This window comes from Podarcis muralis, chromosome 2 (assembly GCF_964188315.1).
Source record: "Podarcis muralis chromosome 2, rPodMur119.hap1.1, whole genome shotgun sequence".
In the NCBI taxonomy this organism is placed as follows: domain Eukaryota; kingdom Metazoa; phylum Chordata; class Lepidosauria; order Squamata; family Lacertidae; genus Podarcis; species Podarcis muralis.
In genome coordinates, this window is record NC_135656.1 from 104,429,007 (window position 1) to 104,451,921 (window position 22,915).

The following is a 22,915-nucleotide window of genomic DNA, read 5'->3' on the forward strand; positions in this document are numbered from 1 at the left end:
TTCTCCTTGCCTCAACTGAGAGGAGACACTCAAATCTAGAGACCCCCACCCCCAAATGGAAAGATGCCAAGCAGCTACTTAGATGAGCCGCTGTGCTAAAAGCAAAGATTGTCCCAGCATAGGCGTGAGAAGGCAGATTTCCAGAATGATGGTGCTGGCAGCTCTGCAAAGTCAAGAGCATCTGCCAATGGCTCGTGGAGAAGTTCCCTCACCTTCCACCACAGTGGTTCAACAGGTTTAAAACAAGCTTGGGTTTGCAAACGTGGCACAAAGTTGAAGCATACTCTTCTTGAAATACTGGAGGTGCTGGCAAGGATAAGAACCTTTAAAGCAGTGGTTCTCAACCTTGGGTCCCCGGATGTTTTCAGCCTACAACTCCCATGATCCCTAGCTCACAGGACCAGTGGTCAGGGATGATGGGAGTTGTAGGCCCAAAACATCCAGGGACCCAAGGTTGAGAAAGGCTGCTTTAAAGCCTCGCAGGCCAAAAGCCTCTGCTGTGGTTGGACTAGATGACTAGGTCCCTTCCGACTATGCAATGCTAGGATTCTAGGATTCTTCTTGCAACAAGAATCACGCCCAGTCACTTCTACATCAAGCCCGAAAACCTCTTCGTCACCTTACTGCAGCAGGATACACCTGGGTACATTCAGACGCCCAATGGCTGTAGGTCAGACATACTAAAATGTCTGGTGGCAGAAACGTTCCAACGATTGCACTAGAAAATATTTATCATAAGCAGCCACAGGTTCTTTAAAAAAAACAACAACTAAAGAGAGGGGAGGGTCAATTCCACTATGGTTTGCTAAGTTGCCCTTTGGAGAATAAAACACAGGACACAGGCAAGTGGCTGGCAAGCAAAGCCCCCCCCTGAACTCTAGATCTTCAGAAGGGGCTTCCACAGAGAGGCGTCCTTCCTGCCCACTATGGCACTAACTTGGCACTAAATTATGAGGCACCCTTTTCTGCTTGCTTGGGGTGTGCCAGGGGCCTTGGTCTGTCCTCCCTTGCCACTGTTTTCATATGCAAAGTCTCCATATCTGGGGGCAACTCTCCTCCCCAAATATCCCCTTTCCTCTGCCACTGCCTGGGATTAAAAAAATCTGGTCAAGCGAAGGGACGAGGGCACCGGAGAAAGCAAACGTTTTCTCCTTCCCTTTCTATAAACTCTCCCGGCTGATGTGCAACCTTTATCGCCCAGTCAGCTCTATAAGGTGGTGGCGTGGGCAGCAAGAAGGAGCCGGCAGGTGGTAAAGGGCAGCCAGCCACTCAGATTTACCGCAAAGGGAGGCAACATTGCAGACAGGCAAAGGCCTTCCATTAAACAATCTAGCAACATATTGAAGAGAAAAGCTTTTGAAACCAACTTGGGGGGTAGGGGGGCGATGAAGAAGGGATCACATTCTGACAGCCCTTGGGCAATGCATGTATGTGAGTCCGTAGATATTTATATTTAATAATAAGTATATAAAATATGATCAAATCAAAACCAAGTAGGTTTACAGGTTTGTTTGCTTTTTTAAAAAAAGAAAAGTAAAATATCACAGTACACCAATCATCCCCAGTGCCGCCACATCCCAGATGTGTGCTCTGCCATGTTGAAAAAAGCATGGTAGAAAAGTGTTCTAGAGGAAGGCTAATGCTCTGCGCCTTATATCTATCAGGATGAAGCCTCGGAGGCCTCTCAAAACGGTTTTTTTTAATAATATATAATCCAACAGTTGCCCAACTCTGCAGAACTCCTCCCCAGCTGCTAGTGACAGGCCTGAGGACTGCAAACGTGGATATCCTCATCAACTCCCCCCGCAAGAGGCCTGGAGTCTGCATGATGGCGCCTGCATTCGTGGCCCTGCGGCTCCAACTTCTCCGAGCCCCTCAAGGGACGCTGCGGGAGTGAGGCAACGGCTGGATTCTGATGACAGGGGACAGATTCACCCGGAGGATCTTCTGTGCTCTCCTCCGCAACTCGTCATCGGAAGAGCTGTTCACCTTGATCGCCCGGAACTTCAGCAGGTTCAACGTGGCGGACGCCAGATCTGGTTTGCCGGGGGTCGTTTTCTTCCTGTGCGGCAACTCCTTCCCCTCCTCCGCTCTTTTCCTCTTCTGCTCGGCCGTCTCCTGGCGGCTGCCGCCACCTCTCCGTTCCGTTTTGGCCGCGGGCGGCTCCTTCGTCCTGGACGTCCCAGTACTGGAGCTCTGGGAGGTGCTTCCGGAAAGCCGGCCGTTCAGAACCCCCGAGGCTTTGCAAGCGTTGCTCTCCTGCAGAACGCCACCCTTGGGTCCTTTCACGAGGCTCACCGACAGAGCGCCAGAGTCCGGTCCTTTTTTCGCAGCGTGCCTATACCCTTTGGGGTCCAACTGACCGGGTGGCATTTTCGTAGCTTTGATGGCCGGAGGCTGCCTGGACGCCCCAGCTGCCTTGAGGAGCTTAAGGTCCGAGGGTGAAATCCCAAGGCGCCCTTGTTCACATTTGGACTCCAGGCAGGAGGCTGTGGCTTTCAGAGGGACCAAGGCTTCCAGCACAACAGACAGTCTCATGGCCGGGTAGACGCCAGGGTACATGTGAGCAGGGAAGCCCACAGCAGATGCATTTGATGTGCCTGAGCGTGTCCGTTTCAAAGAGTTCAACAGGAGGTTGGTGGATTTACTGCTCTTCGGCAATGGCTTTTCAGAGTCTTCGGGAGAACTTACAGTAACGCCTGCTAAGGGGCCAGGTACCTTTGCCACGACCACGGTGCTTCGGGCCGGAGCCTTTGCGGTTTCTGAAATAGGGGCAGCTGCTTTTGAAGTGTCGGGAATGCTGTCTTTTGCCTGACTGGGCATACGGGCAGTACACGACATGTACCCATAAACGTCTTTGCTTCGGAGGATGGTGGGCTGGTAGCCTTCCTCCCTGAGGCCTTGGAGAAAAGCTACCAGCTGGGTCTCCGTGTCAGACAGGTCCCTGGACATGGGGTTGAAGACTCGCAGAGCTTCTTCCAAGGCCTTCTGTCCTGCGGAGGAGATCCTTGACCACGAATGGACTGCTTTTTCTTCCGCATTGTCCACCTCAACATTCATGGCATTAGGCTAGCGGGAACTTCTTAGGGGTCCAAACCACGTGGAAGCCAATGCAGGTCACCTCAAATGAAAAGGGGGAAAAGGCAGTTAACTTACAACCCGAGAAACAGACAAATACAGGGTATTTTTTTCTTCTTGTGTGGAGGCTCTCAATGCCCCAAGATACCTCTGCAGTGAGTTAGCCTTACCTTTCAAGAGCACAAGGCCTAAAATCACAAGGGGTCAACTCTGCCAGAACGCCACTGACCGAATAAGCACATTGTAGCAAAGCTGCAGAGGACACAGAACTGCCTGAATTTAAGAAAAAACTAAACCTAAACCAGAACTGCACACCAGTTAGCAAGTTGCATCTCCCCCCTTCCCTAAAGCGTTGTATCAGCCACAGATGTGATTTTAAGGAGCTACTGTATTTTTCGCTCTATAACATGCACCAGACCACAAGACGCACCTAGTTTTTGGAGGAGGAAAACAAGAAAAAAAATATTCTGAATCTCAGAAGCCAGAACAGCAAGAGGGATCGCTGTGCAGTGAAAGCAGCAATCCCTCTTGCTGTTCTGGCTTCTGTGATAGCTGCACAGCCTGCATTCGCTCCATAAGACACACACATTTCCCCTTACTTTTTAGGAGGGAAAAAGTGAGTCCTATAGAGCAAAAAATCCGGTAGTCTAAATTTCAGAATGCTCCCACAGCTGCCCAAAACTACCCCAAAAAGGCGAGCTTGGAGCAGAGGACCTCCTGTCCCGTCACTGGACTCACATTCTTTTACGTTAACACTTCTTCATGATTCAGCAGGCCATAATCCTAAAGAGATGCTCGCACAGCACCTTTAATAGATCATTGCAAACCTTTCCCCTGCCCCAAATCTCAAAACATGTCATAAAGCAGTGCCTGTATCTTCCATTTGGGTCTACCGGTGACCCAAAACAAATGTCTAAGTAATTTCTTATGTTCAAACAAATTAACCCCGCCTTATCATCACCTTAGGCAAAGACTATTTCAAGGAAGTCGCTTACTAAGATTCTATTGACCACCCGCCCATCACAATTAAGGCTTTGTTCTTCCTATTGATTCTATGGAGGTACAGGGGGACATTTTGATTCCCGTTGCTGATAACAGAGGAAAGAGAGAGAAAAGTTGCTAGGGCAATAGGTTGCCAAGAGGGTAGGGCAGATCAAGGCACAAGCTGACTAGGTAAAAAGGTGCTGGCGTGAGGGTGACTCAAACGAAACACACACTTTTTCATTAATACACATGACACCTTCATCATCTGGCCCATAGTTTGTAACTTATTTTCATCCTTCATCATCTGGCCCGTAAGTAACTTATTTTTTGAGCATGTGCACTCTTGAGCACTTATATTCTGTCATTTCTTTATTATTTATTTCAGGGGTCTCCAAGCTTTCCTTGCCTCGGGCCAGTGTCTCCAGCAACAATTGTGCGGTGGGCCGGAGAGCGCATGCCCATATGCCCGCGCTATTTCCAGCGCACATTCAGGTCGGAGGAGCACCGGAAATAGCTTGTGCGCAAGCGCACAGGCCTCCTCCGACACGGATGTGCACCAGAAATAGCATTTGGGCACATGTTGCGTGCACACAAGCTGTTTCCGGTGTTCCTCCGACCTGGAAGTGGGTCCCTGCGCCACGCCACGCCGGTAAGAGCAGGCAGCGGCGGGTGGCGGTCACGAGGGCAGGATAAACGAGTCCCTCGGGCCTTATCTGACCCCTGGGGCCGTAGGTTGATGACCCCTGATTTATTTCAAAAACTGTATACATCCCTTGTTTGTTAACAAACAAAAACCCCTCAATGCGGTTTTACAAAAGGATAAAACAGTAAAATCCAGAAAATCACACTTCCCCTGTGCAGGCCACACCATCCTGCAATTATGTTTCAATCAGATAAAGAAATAGGCTTGCGCGTCAAGAGTAGCTCTGCCAATCTCACGATGAGTCAAATTTCTCATCATAATGCCTGCAGGAAACGCTTGGGGAGATATTCGCGCTCAGGAACAGCTGGGATGCCGCTCAAAACACTTATCCATTTGATTGCATTCTTAATAAGTCTACTGAAGTTTAGGGCCCAGCAGCAACCAGGCCATATTACATATCATGTCCTAGTCATGGTGCAAATACAGGAAAATAATTTCACCGACGATGCATCCCCCCCAAATCCAAACAGTCTTAAGAGGAGGCTAGCCAGCCAACGGAGTTCAGGAACATTGTCACCTGGAACAAAGGTTTAAGTTTCAAGGATGTGGAAACACCTGTTGCGCACCTGAGAATCATGGACACTCCAGCATGATAAGTCTGAAAAGTGAAGAGAGAACTATGAGCATGGATGAGGCCTCCACCCATAATACATACTGATGGTCAAGGACTCTGTGCCCAATCCTAACCAAGCCAGGGCCACTTCCTTCCTTCGGTTCTTAAGTGATGCATTTGACTCTAATCAATTTACTGGTTTGGTCCTATATAGGTAGCAACCAGCTTCCGAATACATGTTCCAATGCTACCATGCACTAGTTCAGACACACAACCTACAAAGCCCATTTAAGATCATACACTTGAGATGGGAAGGCCTTGTGGGAAGAGAAAAATTCAGGGTGGGAAAGATGACTTTCTTTTTGTTTTGTTTTTCTGAAAAATGTCCAACTCTGAGAGGTGGAGAAACTTGTTTCAAACTTTCAGTGTTTTGTAAGTCCATTATAAATATGGTGACAAATGTGAAGAAGCAGAAACTGATATGGAAATGAATGTTTTATGTCTGCTTGACACTGTGGAGGACTGGAGGGTCATACTCAATATTAGTCCTCCTCAAGAGTAGATGATCCACTGAAGTTGATGAACATTGCTAACTTAGGTTCATCAATTTCAATGGGTCTACTCTACGTTGAATGTATAATCATTTTCTTTCTTTCTTTCTTTCTTTCTTTCTTTCTTTCTTTCTTTCTCCTGTTTGGCTGGGTTTGTTGCCAGTTCTTCATACACTGGCAAAATGACAGAGTTGCTGGATTCCTTAAGTGTGAACTGAATTGTACCGTTAACAACCATTTGTACATGTTTGTGGCTTCTTTTTTTAACCTGGCTGCCACACAGCTGTGCCTTGTGAAAATCCGGCCTTGGTGAATAAATTGCATCTTATCTGATGCGCAGAAAATCCAAAGAGAGGTTTTGCTTAACTGAGCTTCCATTATTATTAATAAATAATAATAATAATAATAATAATAATTTATTATTTGTACCCCGCCCATCTGGCTGGGTTTCCCCGCCATTCAGCAGTTAGGATTGGATTTCCACAAGGCACAGCCACGGAACAACGAGAAAAGCCCTCGGATCCGAGGCAATTAATTGGTGCAAAATATGCTCAAGATATGAGTCAAACAGAAGTGGGAACGAGCCCTTACTCTTTGAACTGTGACTCTTGGACCAGGATAAAACAGATTCAAATATGCTGGTTTCATTCCCCCAGTACCTGGTTGGTTATTTGCTGTTTATATAACCTTCTGGCAATATTGCTGCTCGGGAGTCCTTGCAGTTTCAAGGGCATTTGAACCACAAAGATAAACACTGCACACTTTCAGCAATGTGAGCTGCCACAACAACTGGAGCAATCACTTGAAAAATGGGAAATTCAAAGGTTGTGAAGATGGGAGTGCAAGGCAACCCTGACTGCGCCTTTGAAAGAAACTCCACTCTAAGCCCAGAGGCCAAACCTAAGAAGACATCTGTATAATGGACATTTGCTTGCCCACTGCAGTGAAGGAGCACTGCTATCAACCTCTGAATCTAGGAAGCTAGCTTATACTTACATTTGTGGGGGGGAGGGGGTACAGTATATTATTTTTGCTGTTTGTCGTATATTGCTGTTAGATCCGATTATGAATTGTAAGGGGATTGTTTAATTTGATCGAATATTTCTTAATGGGATGCTTTCGTTAACTTACTGCTCAAATTTTCTTATATTTTGTAACTTGTGAATTATGTAATTTTCATCCCGCGAGCCTCCTTGACAATATTGATCGTGGAAAGGCAGCATGCAAATAGATGATACTAGACCAAACCACTGGTCCTTCTGATTGTTGTTGTTAGTTTCTATTGATTTAATGGTTTACTTATTGTCTGTATAAGATATTCTGGTTTTGAATGTTTTATGTTTTATTATGTTTTTATATGTGCTGTAAGCCACCCAGAGTGGCTGGGGAACCCAGCCAGATGGGCAGGACATGAATAGTAAAAATTAGTAGTAGTATAGTGGTACCTCAGGATAAGAACTTAATTCGTTCCGGAGGTCCGTTCTTAACCTGAAACTGTTCTTAACCTGAGGTACCACTTTAGCTAAAGGGGCCTCCCGCTGCCGCGCAATTTCTGTTTTCATCCTTAAGCAAATTTCTTAACCCGGGGTACTATTTCTGGGTTAGCGGAGTCTGTAACCTGAAGCGTCTGTAACCCAGGGTACCACTGTAGTAGTAGTAGTATCATCTATACTGACAGGCGGTAGCTGGTTTCAGAAAGGCCATTAACAGCCTTGCCTGGAGATGCAGGTGACTGAATTAGGGCCCTTCAGAATGCAAAAACACACTGCTAAGCTATGGCCCCTCAGCAGTGGCGTAGCGTGGGTTGTCAGCACCCGGGGCAAGGCAAGTAATTTGCGCCCCCTAACCCGTGTATTTGCACCCCCTAACCCATGGATTTGTGCCCCTAACCCTAACCCCCAGATGTTGTGGCCGGTGCGGCCGGCCCCCCTTGCACCCCCCACGCTACGCCACTGCCCCTCAGTTTAGCCAGTGGCAGAAGCTAGCAAGGTAAAATCCATCTGTTGCAGTAATGCTCCTCTACCCACAGACCCTTTTTAAGGCTGTGTAGGCACCGTACATTTACAGCACACGACTGCCCCCATCCTGAGACTTGTCGTTTCCCCCTTGCATCGCCACAGCTCCCAGCACCCTTGAATGATTAGTTCCCAGGATGATTTGGGGGAAGTCATGTGTTTCAAATGTATGGTGCTTACACAGCCTAAGTCAGGGGTCGGCAACCTAAGGCCCACGGGCCACAAGCGGCCCATGGGGGTCGTTTAAGCGGCCCCCAAGCCGAGCTGCCTGCTCGGCAAGTCCTTGCGCACTGCGCTAAACCGCTGCACCGTGGGGATGCACTTCCGCTGCGCTGGAAATCGCGTCTGTGCAGACGCTGGAAATCACAGGCATGATCTGGCACACGGAGGGATCTCCTCTGGAGTGAACCGGCCCACGTGAGGTAAACCTTGCTGACCTCTGGCCTAAGTCCCTACAGCACCCGGCCCTAGACTAGTGCATACAGTGGTACCTTGGGTTAAGTACTTAATTCATTCCGGAGGTCCGTACTTAACCTGAAACTCTTCTTAACCTGAAGCACCACTTTAGCTAATGGGGCCTCCTGCTGCTGTCGCGCCACCAGAGCACGATTTCTGTTCTCATCCTGAAGCAAAGTTCTTAACCTGAAGCACTATTTCTGGGTTAGCAGAGTCTGTAACCTGAAGCGTATGTAACCTGAAGCGTATGTAACCCAAGGTACCACTGTATATCTTTAGCTGTCCTCACATACACAAACCTCTCTCGAGTGACAAGCCATGTATCCCTCTGAGGCAAGGATACTATGGCCAATATTTCAATACCTATAATACTATTTTTTTAAAGCGCTATCTAATCTCCTGCAAAGGCCTCTGAATTATCCACGAGTGTCTCGCAGCTACGGAACTTCCCGCCTCAAATATCTGTCCATGACTGAGTTTAAGCATCTTCTGCAATGCCTGGGAGAATTTACCTGGCGTGAGGTAGCATTTTTTAAAAAAAGCTCACTCTTATCATTTATAGTGCCCCATTCTTTCAAAGGAGCAGTCCAGGTCGGCTCAGAATACAAGAAAGGCGTCAGGGGACATAAGCCATTTAGAACTGGCATAGAAAGAACCATAAGGGAATCTCATTTGTAAGAATCAGAAGAGAATCGCATTCTACTTCTAAACAGAAATATTTCCAGACGCCTTCTGAAAGATTATAAAAAAAGGCTCTGGAGGGAGTTTGACAGCTGCAAGGCCACCACCGAGAAAGCCCTGTTTCTTCAAGAGCACCTGTATGATCACCATAGGTAGCTCAGTCGGTAGAGAGGGGACGCTTGAGTCATGGTTTCGAGCCCCAGATTGGGCAAAAGATTCCTGCACTGCAGGGGGTTGGACTAGATGATCCCCATGGTCCCTTTCAGCTCTATGATTCTCCCTTCAAGGAGCTCAATGGGGAGCTTACTTCATGTGACAGATTAGTCTGAGAGATGGTGGCTGCATTCAAAAAAGCACTTTAGCCTGTTTTCCGGGTGCTTCCTTGCCTGATTAATTTCTGCATTAGATGTAATCTTTCACACAACGCAAAAGCCATTTGTGGAATCCAGCGGAAGTTAAGCACTCAATTCTGTGTTGCTTCCGGGGGGGAAAAAACCATTTGCAACACAATTAACTCGGAAATCACAGTTTGCACTAGAACTCCACGTGACAAAATCTGAGGCAGTATCCTGGCATACAGTTATTTTCTGCCGTATAAAATTTCGTGTGACACGGCAGCACAACGCTCCAAAAGCCATAGTTCCATAGCACGACAGGTACTACGGTGTGAAAGTAACGTTAGAGATCAGGACAGAGGTGCTAGAGCATTATAGCCAGGAAAACTATCGCAATAAGCCCCATGTTTGAACGCAGGCTATGTCTTAGAAAAATAGTTTCACATTCTGCTGAAGCTACAGCGTCCCTGATGGGGGGCCATCCAGCCTCTTCTTAAAACCTCTAATAAAGGAGAACACACCATTTCCCAAAGAAATCTGCTTCCTTGCCAAACAGTCTGTACCATCATCTAGCTTTTACTATCTACCGGTATGTGATGGCCCTGATGTGAAGGTGGCTATACCATACTGCCTCTTCTCCATGTTAGCTATACCCAACTCCTTCGCAACCTTTTCTTCTAGGGCTTTGGTCTCCAGCCCCCGTGTTACAAACTCAGGTATATAAGCCAATCGCCAAATGGAACCTTAAACCTAGGTTACGGTTGCCGCAACAGAATGTCTAGGCGCCATTTTTCTTTCAGTGAGATCTATTATTATTCATTTCTATGCTGCTTTGTACGCCAAAAGCTTCTAAGGAAAGAGGAGCCAGGTACACAAGGTAGGCTCAACAGAGATTTAGTAATCATTAAGACAGTGCCAAATGGTCAGCCACAATGCTACTGCCACAAGCATGGTCTGGCCTCGGTGCATTCCCTTCGGCTTTTCTTATATACTCCTCTTCTATCTGGTAAATACATATGCAATCCTTGTACCCGTGTCATTTATGCAATACTATTGGCTAAAGCAATGCATGAACAGATTGTGGACACTCTGCCTGGCCTTCCAATTGGACACACCATTTTTGGAGTTGTCTTCTCCTCAGAAATTCCTACTACCTTATTAAGGTGTCGTCCTCAATCATTCATTTTCAGCAGGTTTTGGCTTGCACATTCTGTTACCTATCCCTCCCAAACTTGTCCTTGGCAATTCTCCTTGTTTGTGCGAACTCCTTGTCATTATATTCCAATAAATTTTCCTCCTCTTATCTGGCCATCTATTAATCTCCTATTAAAGAACATAATTGCTAAGGGCAAGGTTCTTGCTGTTTACAGACACTGCTTTCGACAAGCAGTTCTGATTAAGCATAGACGACAATTTTTATTTTAACTACTTCTATATATGTATTCATAACACTATACATCATATATAGAATATATACCATATATCATAACATATATTCAAAGTGTTGGTGCTGACCTTTAAAACCCTAAATGGACTCAGCCCAGTATACTTGAAGGAGTGTCTCCACGCCCATCGTTCAGCCCAGACACTGAGGTCCTGCTCCGAGGGCCTTCTAGCAGTTCCCTCCTTGTGAGAAGTTACAGGGAACCAGGTAGAGGGGCCTTCTTGGTGGTGGCGCCCGCCCTCCCACCAGATGTCAAGGAAATAAACAAGTATCTGACTTTTAGAAGACTTCAGAAGTCAGCCCTGTTTAGGGATGTTTTTAATGTTTGAAGCTTTATTCTGTTTTTAATATTCTGTTGAAAGTCGCCCAGAGTGGCTAGGGAAACCCAGCCAGATGGGCGGAGTAGAAATAATAAATTATTATTGTTATTTAATGTTTGATGTTTTACCGTTTTTAATATTCTGTTGGGAGCCGCCTAGAATGGCTGGGGAGGCCCAGCCAGATGGGCGGGGTATAAGTAATAATAATAATAATAATAATAATAATAATAATAATAATAATTAAACATATATCTAACAAGAGAAAATCTCAAAGCAGTTTGCAACACACTAAGCAGGCACGTCCAACTACCAAGAGACTGCGATCTACTCCCAGTATAAAAAAAACTGACAGTGATGTACCCAGTGTCATTGGAGGGAGAAGCGTGTATGGGGAGGGTGGATTGCCCAGACTTGTTGAGCTTTTTGAGGGGAGGATTCCACAAAGTTTTTGAGCTTTTTTAAAAATTTACTTTTTGTACACTTTATTTAAGCCCCCGATAAATAAGGATCCAGCGATCAGCCAGGGATTTACCGGTAGATCACGATCTACTGGTTGGACATGCCTGCACCAAAGCATCCCCAAAAAAACCCCAATCCAGAATAAAACAAATTCAAGTTTCAAGGAAAATCTTCCAAACCCTTCTAAGTGACATTTTGCTTTTCCTATATTAATGCACACACCATTGATCAGCTGATTGGCAGTGCCGGCCAAACTTCCCTTTGGCTGAGCCAAGTCTTTATCTGCCCCATACCTGACTTCGTATGTTACGTCAGATGCAGGGCAGGTGAGCATGACTTGGCCAAAATTAGATTCAGGTGCCAGAGGCTGCCCATCCTTGCACGATGCCAAACTGCAGCCGTTTTCAAACTTCCTAGCTTCAGGGAACTTTTCTGCCCACAAATGCATTCCTGCATGACTGCCACGGAATCTCTGGGTGTTACAAAGGAGTCTGGAAAGCGTTCAGCTTCTGGGTACATGCTTACTTCAGACATGATGCTTGCCAAACTAGTTGGGCCTCACCGTTGCTCCACATTAATTGAGTGTTCACCCCAGAGTACACCCAACACTAGCCTGCGGCTAAACTTTTTATGTGGATGGGTTGGTCCAAAAATCAGGCTTTTGTTAGTCAATATAGGTCCCCTGGGGACGCGGGGTGGCGCTGTGGGTAAAACCTCAGCGCCTAGGACCTGCCGATCGCATTGTCGGCGGTTCGAATCCCCGCAGCAGGGTGTGCTCCCGTCGTTCGGCCCCAGCGCCTGCCAACCTAGCAGTTCGAAAGCACCCCCGGGTGCAAGTAGATAAATAGGGACCGCTTACCAGCGGGAAGTTAAACGGCGTTCCGTGTGCTGTGCTGGCTCGCCAGAGCAGCTTCGTCACGCTGGCCACGTGACCCGGAAGTGTCTGCGGACAGCGCCTATAGAGTGAGATGAGCGCACAACCCTAGAGTCTGTCAAGACTGGCCCGTACGGGCAGGGGTACCTTTACCTTTTATAGGTCCCCTGAATAATATTTTGAGAACCAATATTATACTTGATCTTCCAGGCTGGCTAGAATCCAGGTGTCAGCTGGAACATGGCATTTTATAAGAGGGCATATGGACTGCCTGATTTAACCAGTCCATGGTTTTTAAACAGGTATGTTGAAAATCTAGCTCACACTCCTATCTGTAAAACAGCAACCACTTAACATTTACAGTGGTGCCTCAGGTTACATATGCTTTAGGTTACAAACTCCGCTAACCCAGAAATAGTACCTCGGGTTAAGAACTTTGCTTCAGGATGAGAACAGAAATCGTGCTCCGGCGGTGCGGCAGGAGCCGGAGGCCCCATTAGCTAAAGTGGTGCTTCAGGTTAAGAACAGTTTCAGGTTAAGAACGGACCTCCGGAACCAATTAGGTACGTAACCAGAGGTACCACTGTATATGTAACTAGCACACAATGTCAGTGTTAGAAACACAGCTAGGCACCAAATGGCTCCTTAAACCATTGTTGTAGTTGCCAAAATGGAATGTTCAGTTGCCATTTTTGGCTCTAATGATGGAGACTGCGATTGGTTATCAGTTAACCATCTGGCTGGTTCAAACGACAAGCTTGAGCTAATTTCAGAAATAGACTGGAAAGAGAAGTTGTTGACTTGCAACTTATTACCAAACATAAAACCATGGAGAGACCTGGTCTGAATAGAGACATTGGATTCTTATCTCATTGTACATGATAAAGCTATTTTTAGGCACCTCACCCCTTGCTTTTTTCCTGTAGAAGAAGAAGAGTTTGGATTTGATATCCCGCCTTTCACTCTCTTTTTAAGGAGTCTCAAAGCGGCTAACATTCTCCTTTCCATTCCTCCCCCACAACAAACACTCTGTGAGGTGAGTGGGGCTGAGAGACTTCAGGGAAGTGTGACTGGCCCAAGGTCACCCAGCAGCTGCATGTGGAGGAGCGGGGAAGCAAACCTGGTTCCCCAGATTACGAGACTACTGCTCTTAACCACTACACCACACTGGCTCTCACTGTTAGACCAATTGCAGTCATTAACAGTTGTCAACAGGTTTACCACACCTATCAACCAATCACCCCTTCCCACAACCCTTCTGAGTAATACCCCTCCCCACCCTCTCACTATATATAAGGTGACTTCGGTTCCAGTGTATCTGAAGAAGTGTGCATGCACACGAAAGCTCATACCAATAACAAACTTAGTTGGTCTCTAAGGTGCTACTGGAAGGAATTTTTTTAAACCTTGAGCTAGATTAGTGAGAACTTAAAGAAGAAAAGTCACTTAATCCAGGGACAGTCTACATATATAGGCCTATTCCTACCCCTTTTTCTTTTCCCTATATGAACTGACCCGGACCCTGCGCTCATCACGTGAGACCTTTCTTTGTGTGTCTAGAGGGTGGCAACATGAGAACAGGCCTTTTCTGTGGTGGCTCCCCATTTGCAGAATGCTCTCCCCAGGGCGGCTCACCTGGCGCCTTCATTAGATATCTTTAGATGCCAGGCAAACAGTTTCCTCTATAACCAAGCCTTTGGTCTTTAACTATAAGTGGCCTTTTAGAAGTGGGTGGGATGTTTTTAACGTATTTCTCTTTCCTCTTGGTTTTAGTCTACCTCTGTGGGGTGTATTGTCTATTTGTTTGGTTGTAATTCGCTTTCGGTTGCCTTGGGCAAGCTAAAGTGAATCAACAATTGAATAAATAAACAAATAAGAAGAGCGCTGCTGGATCAGGCCAGCAACCCTTCTAGTCCAGCATCCCATTCTCACACTGGCCAACCCGATGTCTATGGAAAGCCTGCAAGCACAACATCACTCTCCCCAGTAATTGGTATTCGGAGGCATACTGCCTCCAACAGTGGAGGTACAACAGGGAACTATATCTATTTCAGCAATGCTTTGCCAAGGTCCCCCATATTCATTTTTGCAAGCTGGTAAAATGCGGGCTAGATGGTACTGTGTTAGGTGGATCTGTGGCTAGTTGATGGACTGTAGAGTTGCCATACGTCCGGGAAAACCTGGACATGTCCTCTTTTGGAGGGCCAACATGCCCATCTGGGTGGATTTTTACATTTTAAAGAACATGTCCGGCTTTGGGTTTTTTTAAATTTTGGGGAGTTGGGGTTTGGGGGGGGTGCTGTGCCCTGGAAGCAGAAGTGCTGCAGCAGAGCAAGGCCATTGCAGCAAAGATCAGGTAGGAGCAGTGGGCCTCTTTTTTGCTGTTCAAGATATGGCAATCCTAATGGACTGTCCCAAAAGACCACTAATCAACATCTCACACCCTGAAATGAAGTGACATGGTGGAGTGGCGCATGGTTCTTTCCCAGGCTCGGTAACATTGAACATCTTTATAAATAATTTGGATGAAGGAGATGCTCATCAAATTTGCAGGTGACAACAAACTGGGCTGGATAGCTAATATCTTAGAAGGTGGAAACCAAATCTAAGATGATCTTGACAGAATGGAGAAGTGGGCCAAAGATAGCAAAATTTATTTCAACGGCACTGAAGCTTGGCAGTCAGGCAGGAAGATACACCACAAATAGGGAACCTGCAGCCCTCTGGGTGTTGCTAGACTCCCATCATCCCAGGCTTGGCCATGCTGGATGGGATGGGAGGAATGCTAGATGTGAGTCCCAACATCTGCAGGGCTCCCCCTAATATACACTCAATCTGTAGGGAAGACACCTGGCTTGACATGTGAAAAGGACGTAGGGGTTTAATGAGACCAAAAGCTAAACATGAATCAGCAGTGCAACGTGTGACAAACAATACCAATGAAATTCTAAGTTGCATTGAAGTCTATGAGGAAAGGCCTAAGGCGTTTGTCATGATTGCCTAGAGAAGAGACGATTAAGAGGTGCTACAATCGCTATCCTCAAAGATTTAAAGAGCTGCTGTGCAGATGATGGACCAAAATTATTTTCTGTTGTTCCAGAAGGCAGGATCCAATCCAAATGGTTTAAATTACGAGAGAAACAATTTCCTGATGACGTGAAATGTTAGACTCCCTTAGAAAGTTGATTCTCCTTTGTTAGAACCAAGCAGAGGCTGGATGGCCAGCTATCATGGATCCTGTAGATTCCCTGCAACCACAGGGGATTGGACTAAATGACATTTGAGGTGCTCTTGCAACTCTATGATACAATCCTGTCACATGTTCTAGATCACTAGTCACTATAAAGGAAAGAGTGGATGACATGGGGCTACTGTTTTAGGAGCAAACACATTAGGCACTATGTCTACTTTCAGCCAATGTCATACACAAAATCCATGCATTTCCCCCCCTAAACACAGTACTAGTTAAATAACAGCAGACCAGACTGATCCAGTGGAGAGTGGTTGGCCTGGACATCAATTTGCATCACAAATCTTCAATGAATTGACAAGGCGACTTTGGACAAGTCGCTACTGGCCTCAGGTCTTTTATTTATAAAATGGAAATTGCTTCAAAAATAATGTGTGGGGCATGAAGCTCTTAATAAAAAAGGGGTACAGAAATCAATAATCTCATTCCCAACGTAATCGCATTCAGACTCATAGGCTGAGAAACCAATTAAAACACAGAACCCAACCCAAAATGAACCACAAAACATCACTCACTCTGGAGCACCCAATGCATTTTTCAAAGTTAAAATGCTGCAACTTATCATCCAAAGGAATGCTAGAAGCAAGCAAAGCCAGCAGCAACTGGAGTCTTAAGGCTACGATCCTAATCACACGTCTAAGGAGCATTATTAGTAAGCAGAGGAGGATTTACTTTAAAGTGAACCTGCACAGGATTGCAATGTTAAGAAAAATGAGCAGGTAAGTCAATGGCCACAAACCAGAAATGGAAACTTGCAACATGCAAAGGTTTCAGATCCTCATATAAATGGAATAGAAACCATGCATCAGAAATCTTAAGAAAATTGGCTGGCCTTAAAAGAAGGAACAGCCCAGAATTTACATTAGGATGACAAGTTGGGAACAGGTGACCAGGCAGAGAAAAGTGTGTTTGGTTGGGCCATTCCTGGCTTTAATGAGTAACCATTACTCATTAATGGCCTTTTAACTTATGATAGTAACCTGTAATAAATGTAATGCTTACTTCTGGTATTATTTTTCCAGCTTTTGTTTTAGAACATAAGCTAGGGACTACAACTACACTGAGTTGTTAACTTTGTCAGCCTCTTCAAGAACTTTGAAGGCTAAAAGTTGTTTTTCAATATACAAAATAAGTATTTACAAAGAAACATAGCCTCTTAGCTCCCTTCAACTTTGCCAGATATGCTCCTTAGCTGGGAAGAGGACACGCAAATAACCCTAAACAAATGTTTCCAATCATCTTGAGACGGAGATCTTAATTAAGCATCTCACGGTAGTGACCGAGAGCTGCAAAAAAGTTTGTAACTGTTGGTTTGTGAGTGCACACTGAGCGTCCTCTTTCTGTAGCTGTTACAGGACTAGTTTTCCCTCATTTAAAAAAAACACAAACGCCACCTGCAGAAGAGCGCAACAAAGTCTCCAGGAACTGGGACATAAACCTGCGCTCCTAACTGATCCCAAACGAGCATCCGGCTACCTGTTGAGATGCTTATCGTGAATGTACATATTTGGTGCAAATTGTGTGGAGAAAGGACTGATATACCAGCATGACCGAGGCCACTCCAAGGGAAGCCAGCAAAGGGTAGCAGGCATTTAAAGAGCTGTCTCCCTCCGCTTCTGCAGCAAATATTCCCCACCCCACCTTTGCAACAAACGGAACCTCGGGCAACAACGCAGGTTTGAAACGCGGCGCGGTGAGTAAAGATAAACTGGATTTACAGCCTCTCCTAAGGCGAGGACGGGTCCCCTAAGCCCGGCCCTACTCGGTGGCAGCAGAGTTTGGGAGGGGCACGGCGGGATCCATCCCTGCAGCTGTTGCAGGGGCAGGATCGGGGCCGGCAGGCACTGGAGCCACAACATCGGGGGTCTCCCAGCGAGATCGGGGGGGGGGGGGGAGAAGCAGCCCCGGAAGAAAAGGCGGGCGGGGCTCGGTGGGGTGGGATAAGGCCCTGGGGGGTGCAAGGGAGAGGCTGCTGCAGCGAAGGATACCAGCAAAGCCAGTGGCGGAGGGCCGGTCCTGCGACTCCCCCTCGGGGGAAGGAGGGAGCAAAGGGCGGGGCATCCCATGGCTGGACGGAGAAGGGCGACGCGGGGGGGGGACGGGGGAGAGAGCGGGCTGGGAGCCACCCGGGCCCCGAGTTCGAATCCCGACTGCAGCGCTCCCATCAGGGGGCCGCACTGCCCGGCGGCGCCGGCCCCGCAACCTACCGGCCGCCGCGGGACCCAGCAAAAGCCGCTGCGCCGTTCCAGCCCCTGCAACATGGCCGCCCGCGGAGCGCCGGAAATACGAGGCCACTTCCGCTTCCGGCCCCCGCCGAGGACGGCCCCGCCCACCCTCCACATTTATCACCTGGGCAACGCCCCCCCTCCGCCGCTGGCGGCCACGCCCACGGTCGAGCCCTTTCCCCCGGCCACGCCCACGCGGTGCGTCCGTAGCTCCGCCCACTCCCGAGGCCACGCCCACCCAAAGACCCCCGCCTACCCTGCTGAAGCCGCGTCCACAGATAATCACTCCTTCCCCCTCCATCCATCTGTTACTGGCTAACCATTTGGCTTCCATCTCATTGAGGCACCACAGTGGCCTCTTCCTTCCAGTTAATTTCAAAATGTTCATAGTCTTCTCCACCATCCCCCTCCTATGTCCAAGCACTTTTGGAGCCCCCTTCTCCAAATCCGCAATATTCCTGGCATGCTTTTTCCATGAACTCCAATAAATTATTTCTCTCAGCAGCGCTCCATCTGCTTTCTTTGCCCTTCTCTCAGATTCCCCATGTCCTCCAACTAATAATAATAATAATAATTTATAATTTTTACCCCACCCATCTGGCCAACCAAGGCCAACAGGTCTTCCCACAATAAATAAATAAAAACAATAAATTCCTCTAAATATTCGTTTCCTGAAAGCTCGAGTTTTGTGGTGATCGCTTTGAAATGTAAGGCAGGCCCCTGATTTTGACTTCTCAATCAGTCCACCACCAGCCACCTTTCACGTTCAAACGAGATGTCCTGTTTAGTGTGTTATCACAGCACTTCGGTAACCAAAAATCAAAGCCCCTGAACTGAGTTAAGACTTTTAACAGACAGTGTTTCCTGATGGGGATCTTATATCACAAAGCGGGTCATTCAGATCTGATCTTTCCATGTTAAGTGCTTGGTCAATCAGTTTCCACACATTTTTTGTTTTTTCCAGTCATGGATATTTATTGCTTTTTAGTCATCCGCCATCCATACCAATGGGCAAAGCTTGACGGAGTGTATTTGAGTTGTGTTTTTCAGTTTCGCCCATCACTCCTTCCCTGTCTCTGCTACCATTTTCCATTCTGGGCATATGTACAGGTATTTCTGTATCTCTGTATACACAAACCTTTGTTTTTCTAAAAAAATCAAATTGCAGCAAACATTACCAGCCTTATCCAGCCAGTTGCTCTTTCACAAGAGGCAAAATGGAAGCTTGTGCTTTTTTGTGGGGGACGCAATAGCTATTCCAATATGTGTGGTTTTTGGTTGTTGTTTTTTAATGTGATACTGAAGTCTTGTGCAAGAGTGCAAATGTGATGAAGTGTATTTAAAACACACATTTTTATTTATTTTAAAAAATCAATTTTAGGCACTGATGCAATTGTGGTTGCCCAGGTAGTCCTCCAGTTTTACTGTGCAGATATCTTAAATAATATCTCCTGTGAACTGGGCATGTGTCAATCAGTGGAAGTGGGTTTCTTTCCTTTGCTGCTGGGGGCCAGTGAAAACAAAGGTTGTTCTCAGGTGATGAGCAAACAGAAGTTGGGTGTGGCGAGATAATTTGAAACGTTGTCTCACATTACAAACCGCCCACTCCCCAAAAATGCACTATTTTTACTTATTGGATTTTTTGCAGCAAGGAGAATTTTTATTAATTTCTTTATTTTTAAAGCACAGGTTGGTATTTTTATGACACATAACATTGTGTGAATTCTGCAAAAGTTTTGTGGACATGAGCAACACAAATTTCGCAATAAACTTCCCTCTGGAAGCATTCAAACTGTACAGATAACTTGAAGGGGGGAAAACACCACCCAAGTCACAATATCACACTTATGATGAATGGTGGGTTGTTTCCTATAATAAAAGATAACAAAACGATAGTTTACAGAAATGGAAAAGTTACAAATTACTGGTAATAGGAAAACTGATTTATGATCACTCAAATGAGGAAATGGATTTAATTATAACCCAGGACGGGAGGATATGTACTTTGAACATAACAAGAATGAGTAATGATCTGTTAAGAATAAACATATAGGGAGCAAGATGTGTTCTTATAGAGGACAAGGCAGACTGTCATTTCAGAGTGTTCATTAAAGCTTTGGCTGACTAGAATGACTCAGGAATAACTTTACTAATTCCACTGGACAGACAGGGGACTCATGGAATCAATTCACTGAGCGACTTCCCAACCAATCTCCATTCTTCCCCTCATAATTATTGGCCAATATGTCAAATCTTCTTAGAAATCTTCTGCTCAAGGTATATTATAAGATTACAAGCTTTGTGTTATTATTGAACCCATGGTTGAGTCCGTATGCGGTTGTAGGTTGAACTGAATGACCTTAATGTGCAAGGGTGTCAGTGAGTGGACACATATGGTAAAAGGTAAGGGACCTCTGTCCAGTAGAAGGTGATTATGGGATGTGGCGCTCATCTCCGCTTTCAAGCCAAGGGAGCTGGCGTTTGTCCACAGACAGCTTTCTGGGTCATGTGGCCAGCATGACTAAACCGCTTCTGGCACAATGGGACACCGTGACGGAAACCAGAGCACACGGAAACTCTGTTTACCTTTCCACCACAGCGGTACCTATTTATCTACTCGCACTGGCATGCTTTCAAACTGCTGGGTTGGCAGGAGCTGGGACGGAGCAACGGGCGCTCGCACTGTCGCAAGGATTCGAACCACCGACCTTCTGATCAGCAAGCACAAGTGGTTTAGATCACAGCGCCACCTGCATCCCTGGACACATATGAACAATAAGGCACTGTGCAGCCTGCCAATGTACACACTGAAATGGCTCATATATTTGGGGCAGTTGATAACGTTGTTCAGCTATTCAGATGTTCTTTAATCAAAATAATACCATTAATCCAAGGAACAAACACTCTCATGTGGCGTTAAATCAGAGAAGAGCCTGCAGTAATTTGTAATTGATGAAGTGCTGCGGGGAGCTTGTCTTGGGACAGGTGGTCCGCCTTGGGACTGAGAAAAGAGGCATTAACTATGTCCTTATTTCCAGCTGTGAAATGTTGCAGGGTGTGTGACACTGAAGCCTCCACCTAAATTAATTTTGAGCTGCCAGGGAATGCTAAGTTCTTCTTAGAACATGACTCATCTCTCCCTGTCTTCTCCAGTTAGGCTGACTGCTATTAGGAAAGCCAGGATAATTGTGAAGCATGAATATTTCAAGACCCTCAAAATGGCAGTCTGCTTGCCTGAGGCAACTCCTAACTGCCAAGATCTTTCCAGCGTGTCAACTGGCAATGTTTGCTCCTCCCTCCCACCAGAAAAACAGCAGCAGGAACAAAACTGTGGGATATGAACAGCTAAGGTCAAATGTGGAAAGACGCGCCTGTCTAAAAGTGATGCTTGGACCCCCGTTCGGAGCTTGAAGTATGGGTACCCCCAACAAAATTTAAAAATCTGGCTGTATAATTTGGAACTAATGTGATTTGGAAATAATGTGATTTGATTGGCTTGTTAATAAAAATTATATTAAAAAAAAAGAACTTCCCACATTTATTTATTCATCGTACATTTATCGCTCCCTGCAGCTGTAGCCTTATGAGGCTTTGCCCTCGGGTGGGAAAAATATTGCGCCTGGGAAAGGGAAAATGGGAGTCAACAGACATTCAAGGAATAGTTTTGGAGAAAAAGCTTTTATTTCTGCCATCCATGAACTGGTAGAACACAGCCATATTCCCATGGGTGGCAGTTTACAAAAGGGGTGGTTTGTCTCCCTATCCAGACTCAAGTTTTTCTCCTTTCCTTTTGCCTCAGTAGGATAAAAAGAGATCCCTGCTGGATCAGGCCAAAGATCAATCTAGTCCATCATCCTGTTTCAAGAAGAGGTCAGTCAGATGAATCGCAAAAGCCCACAGAAGAGTCCGAGGGCAAAAGCTATCCCCTGCTGTTTGCCTTACCCCAGAGGCAACCAACATGGTGTCCTCCAGATTTTGATGGACTCCCATCATCCCTGACCATAGTGGGGGCTGACGAGAACTGGACATCAGGTAGTCTTGTAGGAAAGAGGACATGAACAAGCGTAGACTTAGTTGGCTCTGTCTGTCACTGGCTTTGGTTCCCCTCATGATTGACCTCCATGTCTTCTTCTCCACCTGTCCCAATGGGCACCAGGCAACGTTGGGGCATGAGCATATATCATCCTCTTTCTCTTTCATATTTACACCTTTAGCTCTTGACTTGAGAGAACTTTTAACCCCGCCATCTGAGTCACCTTTGTTTTGTCTTGGGGAAGTTCAGATTATTTCGTTTTAGATTACAGGAGACTGTTGATGATGACAAAGCTTTGGGAGCTGTGGGTTAAAGGCATCTTCTAAAACGAAACTGGCGGAAAGTGCTACTTAGTCAATACAGATTTTACATCCCACTCAGTGTGATTCAGCACCAGGGAATTCACAGCTTGTCTTATTTTATTATTTTTAAATTACCCTACAAAGGGTTCTAGGTGGAATTTTCAGGCAAGGAAGCCTGTCAAATAATTACTACTTGGCGAGTTGGCCACACAACATTCGAGGAGACAGACTGAAGGATTTGGCTGGAGAACACACATTCGGTTAATGTTCTGGTCCTACATGCATTCTGGGTGAAGGAGGGTTGAGGAATGAGGGGTGAACATTGTTTAGCACATTATTGTACTCTGATTGTTACCTACTTTTGAAAATCGCTGAAACAAATATTATTTTTTAAAGGATGTGATTCCTGAAAGCCTCCCTAAATTATTAAAAACTACTCAGCTCTCCCACTCTCCCAAGGGCCAGGCCTACAATTCTTGAGGTTTGTTCGTACACAGATTGTGGTTAGGGAACTTGCTACCAGCCTGACAGGCTTTCCTGGCAATAGCATCTAGTGCAGTGAGTGTTAAGCTTCAATCCACCACAATGCCCTGGTGTGCCCTGGAGTCAGGGGCATTCTGGGAAATTCAGCAGCAACCAGCCCCTGGTGGGG

The 22,915-nt window shown here is 46.2% G+C and overlaps 1 protein-coding gene across 2 annotated transcripts; it reads right to left on the reverse strand.

Moving 5' to 3' along the window:
- Positions 1-1,430: 1,430 nt before the first annotated feature.
- On the reverse strand, positions 1,431-18,049 carry CCDC71 (coiled-coil domain containing 71). 2 transcript variants are annotated; one of them, XM_028719670.2, is made up of 2 exons: positions 17,911-18,049; positions 1,431-3,121 (listed from the first exon to the last, which is right to left on the reverse strand). In XM_028719670.2, the coding sequence occupies exon 2, from the start codon at positions 3,058-3,060 to the stop codon at positions 1,876-1,878; it is 1,185 nt and encodes a 394-aa protein (XP_028575503.2). In that variant the 5' UTR covers positions 3,061-3,121; positions 17,911-18,049; the 3' UTR covers positions 1,431-1,875. The 2 variants fall into 2 exon arrangements, with proteins under 2 accessions (XP_028575503.2, XP_028575504.2); XM_028719671.2 differs by lacking the exon at positions 17,911-18,049 and adding an exon at positions 5,283-5,363.
- Positions 18,050-22,915: the final 4,866 nt, after the last annotated feature.

What these genes read in the sequence shown, in the direction of transcription:
- CCDC71 (XM_028719670.2), bottom strand. Translation starts at nt 3,060, where the DNA reads ATGAATGTTGAGGTGGACAATGCGGAAGAAAAAGCAGTCCATTCGTGG.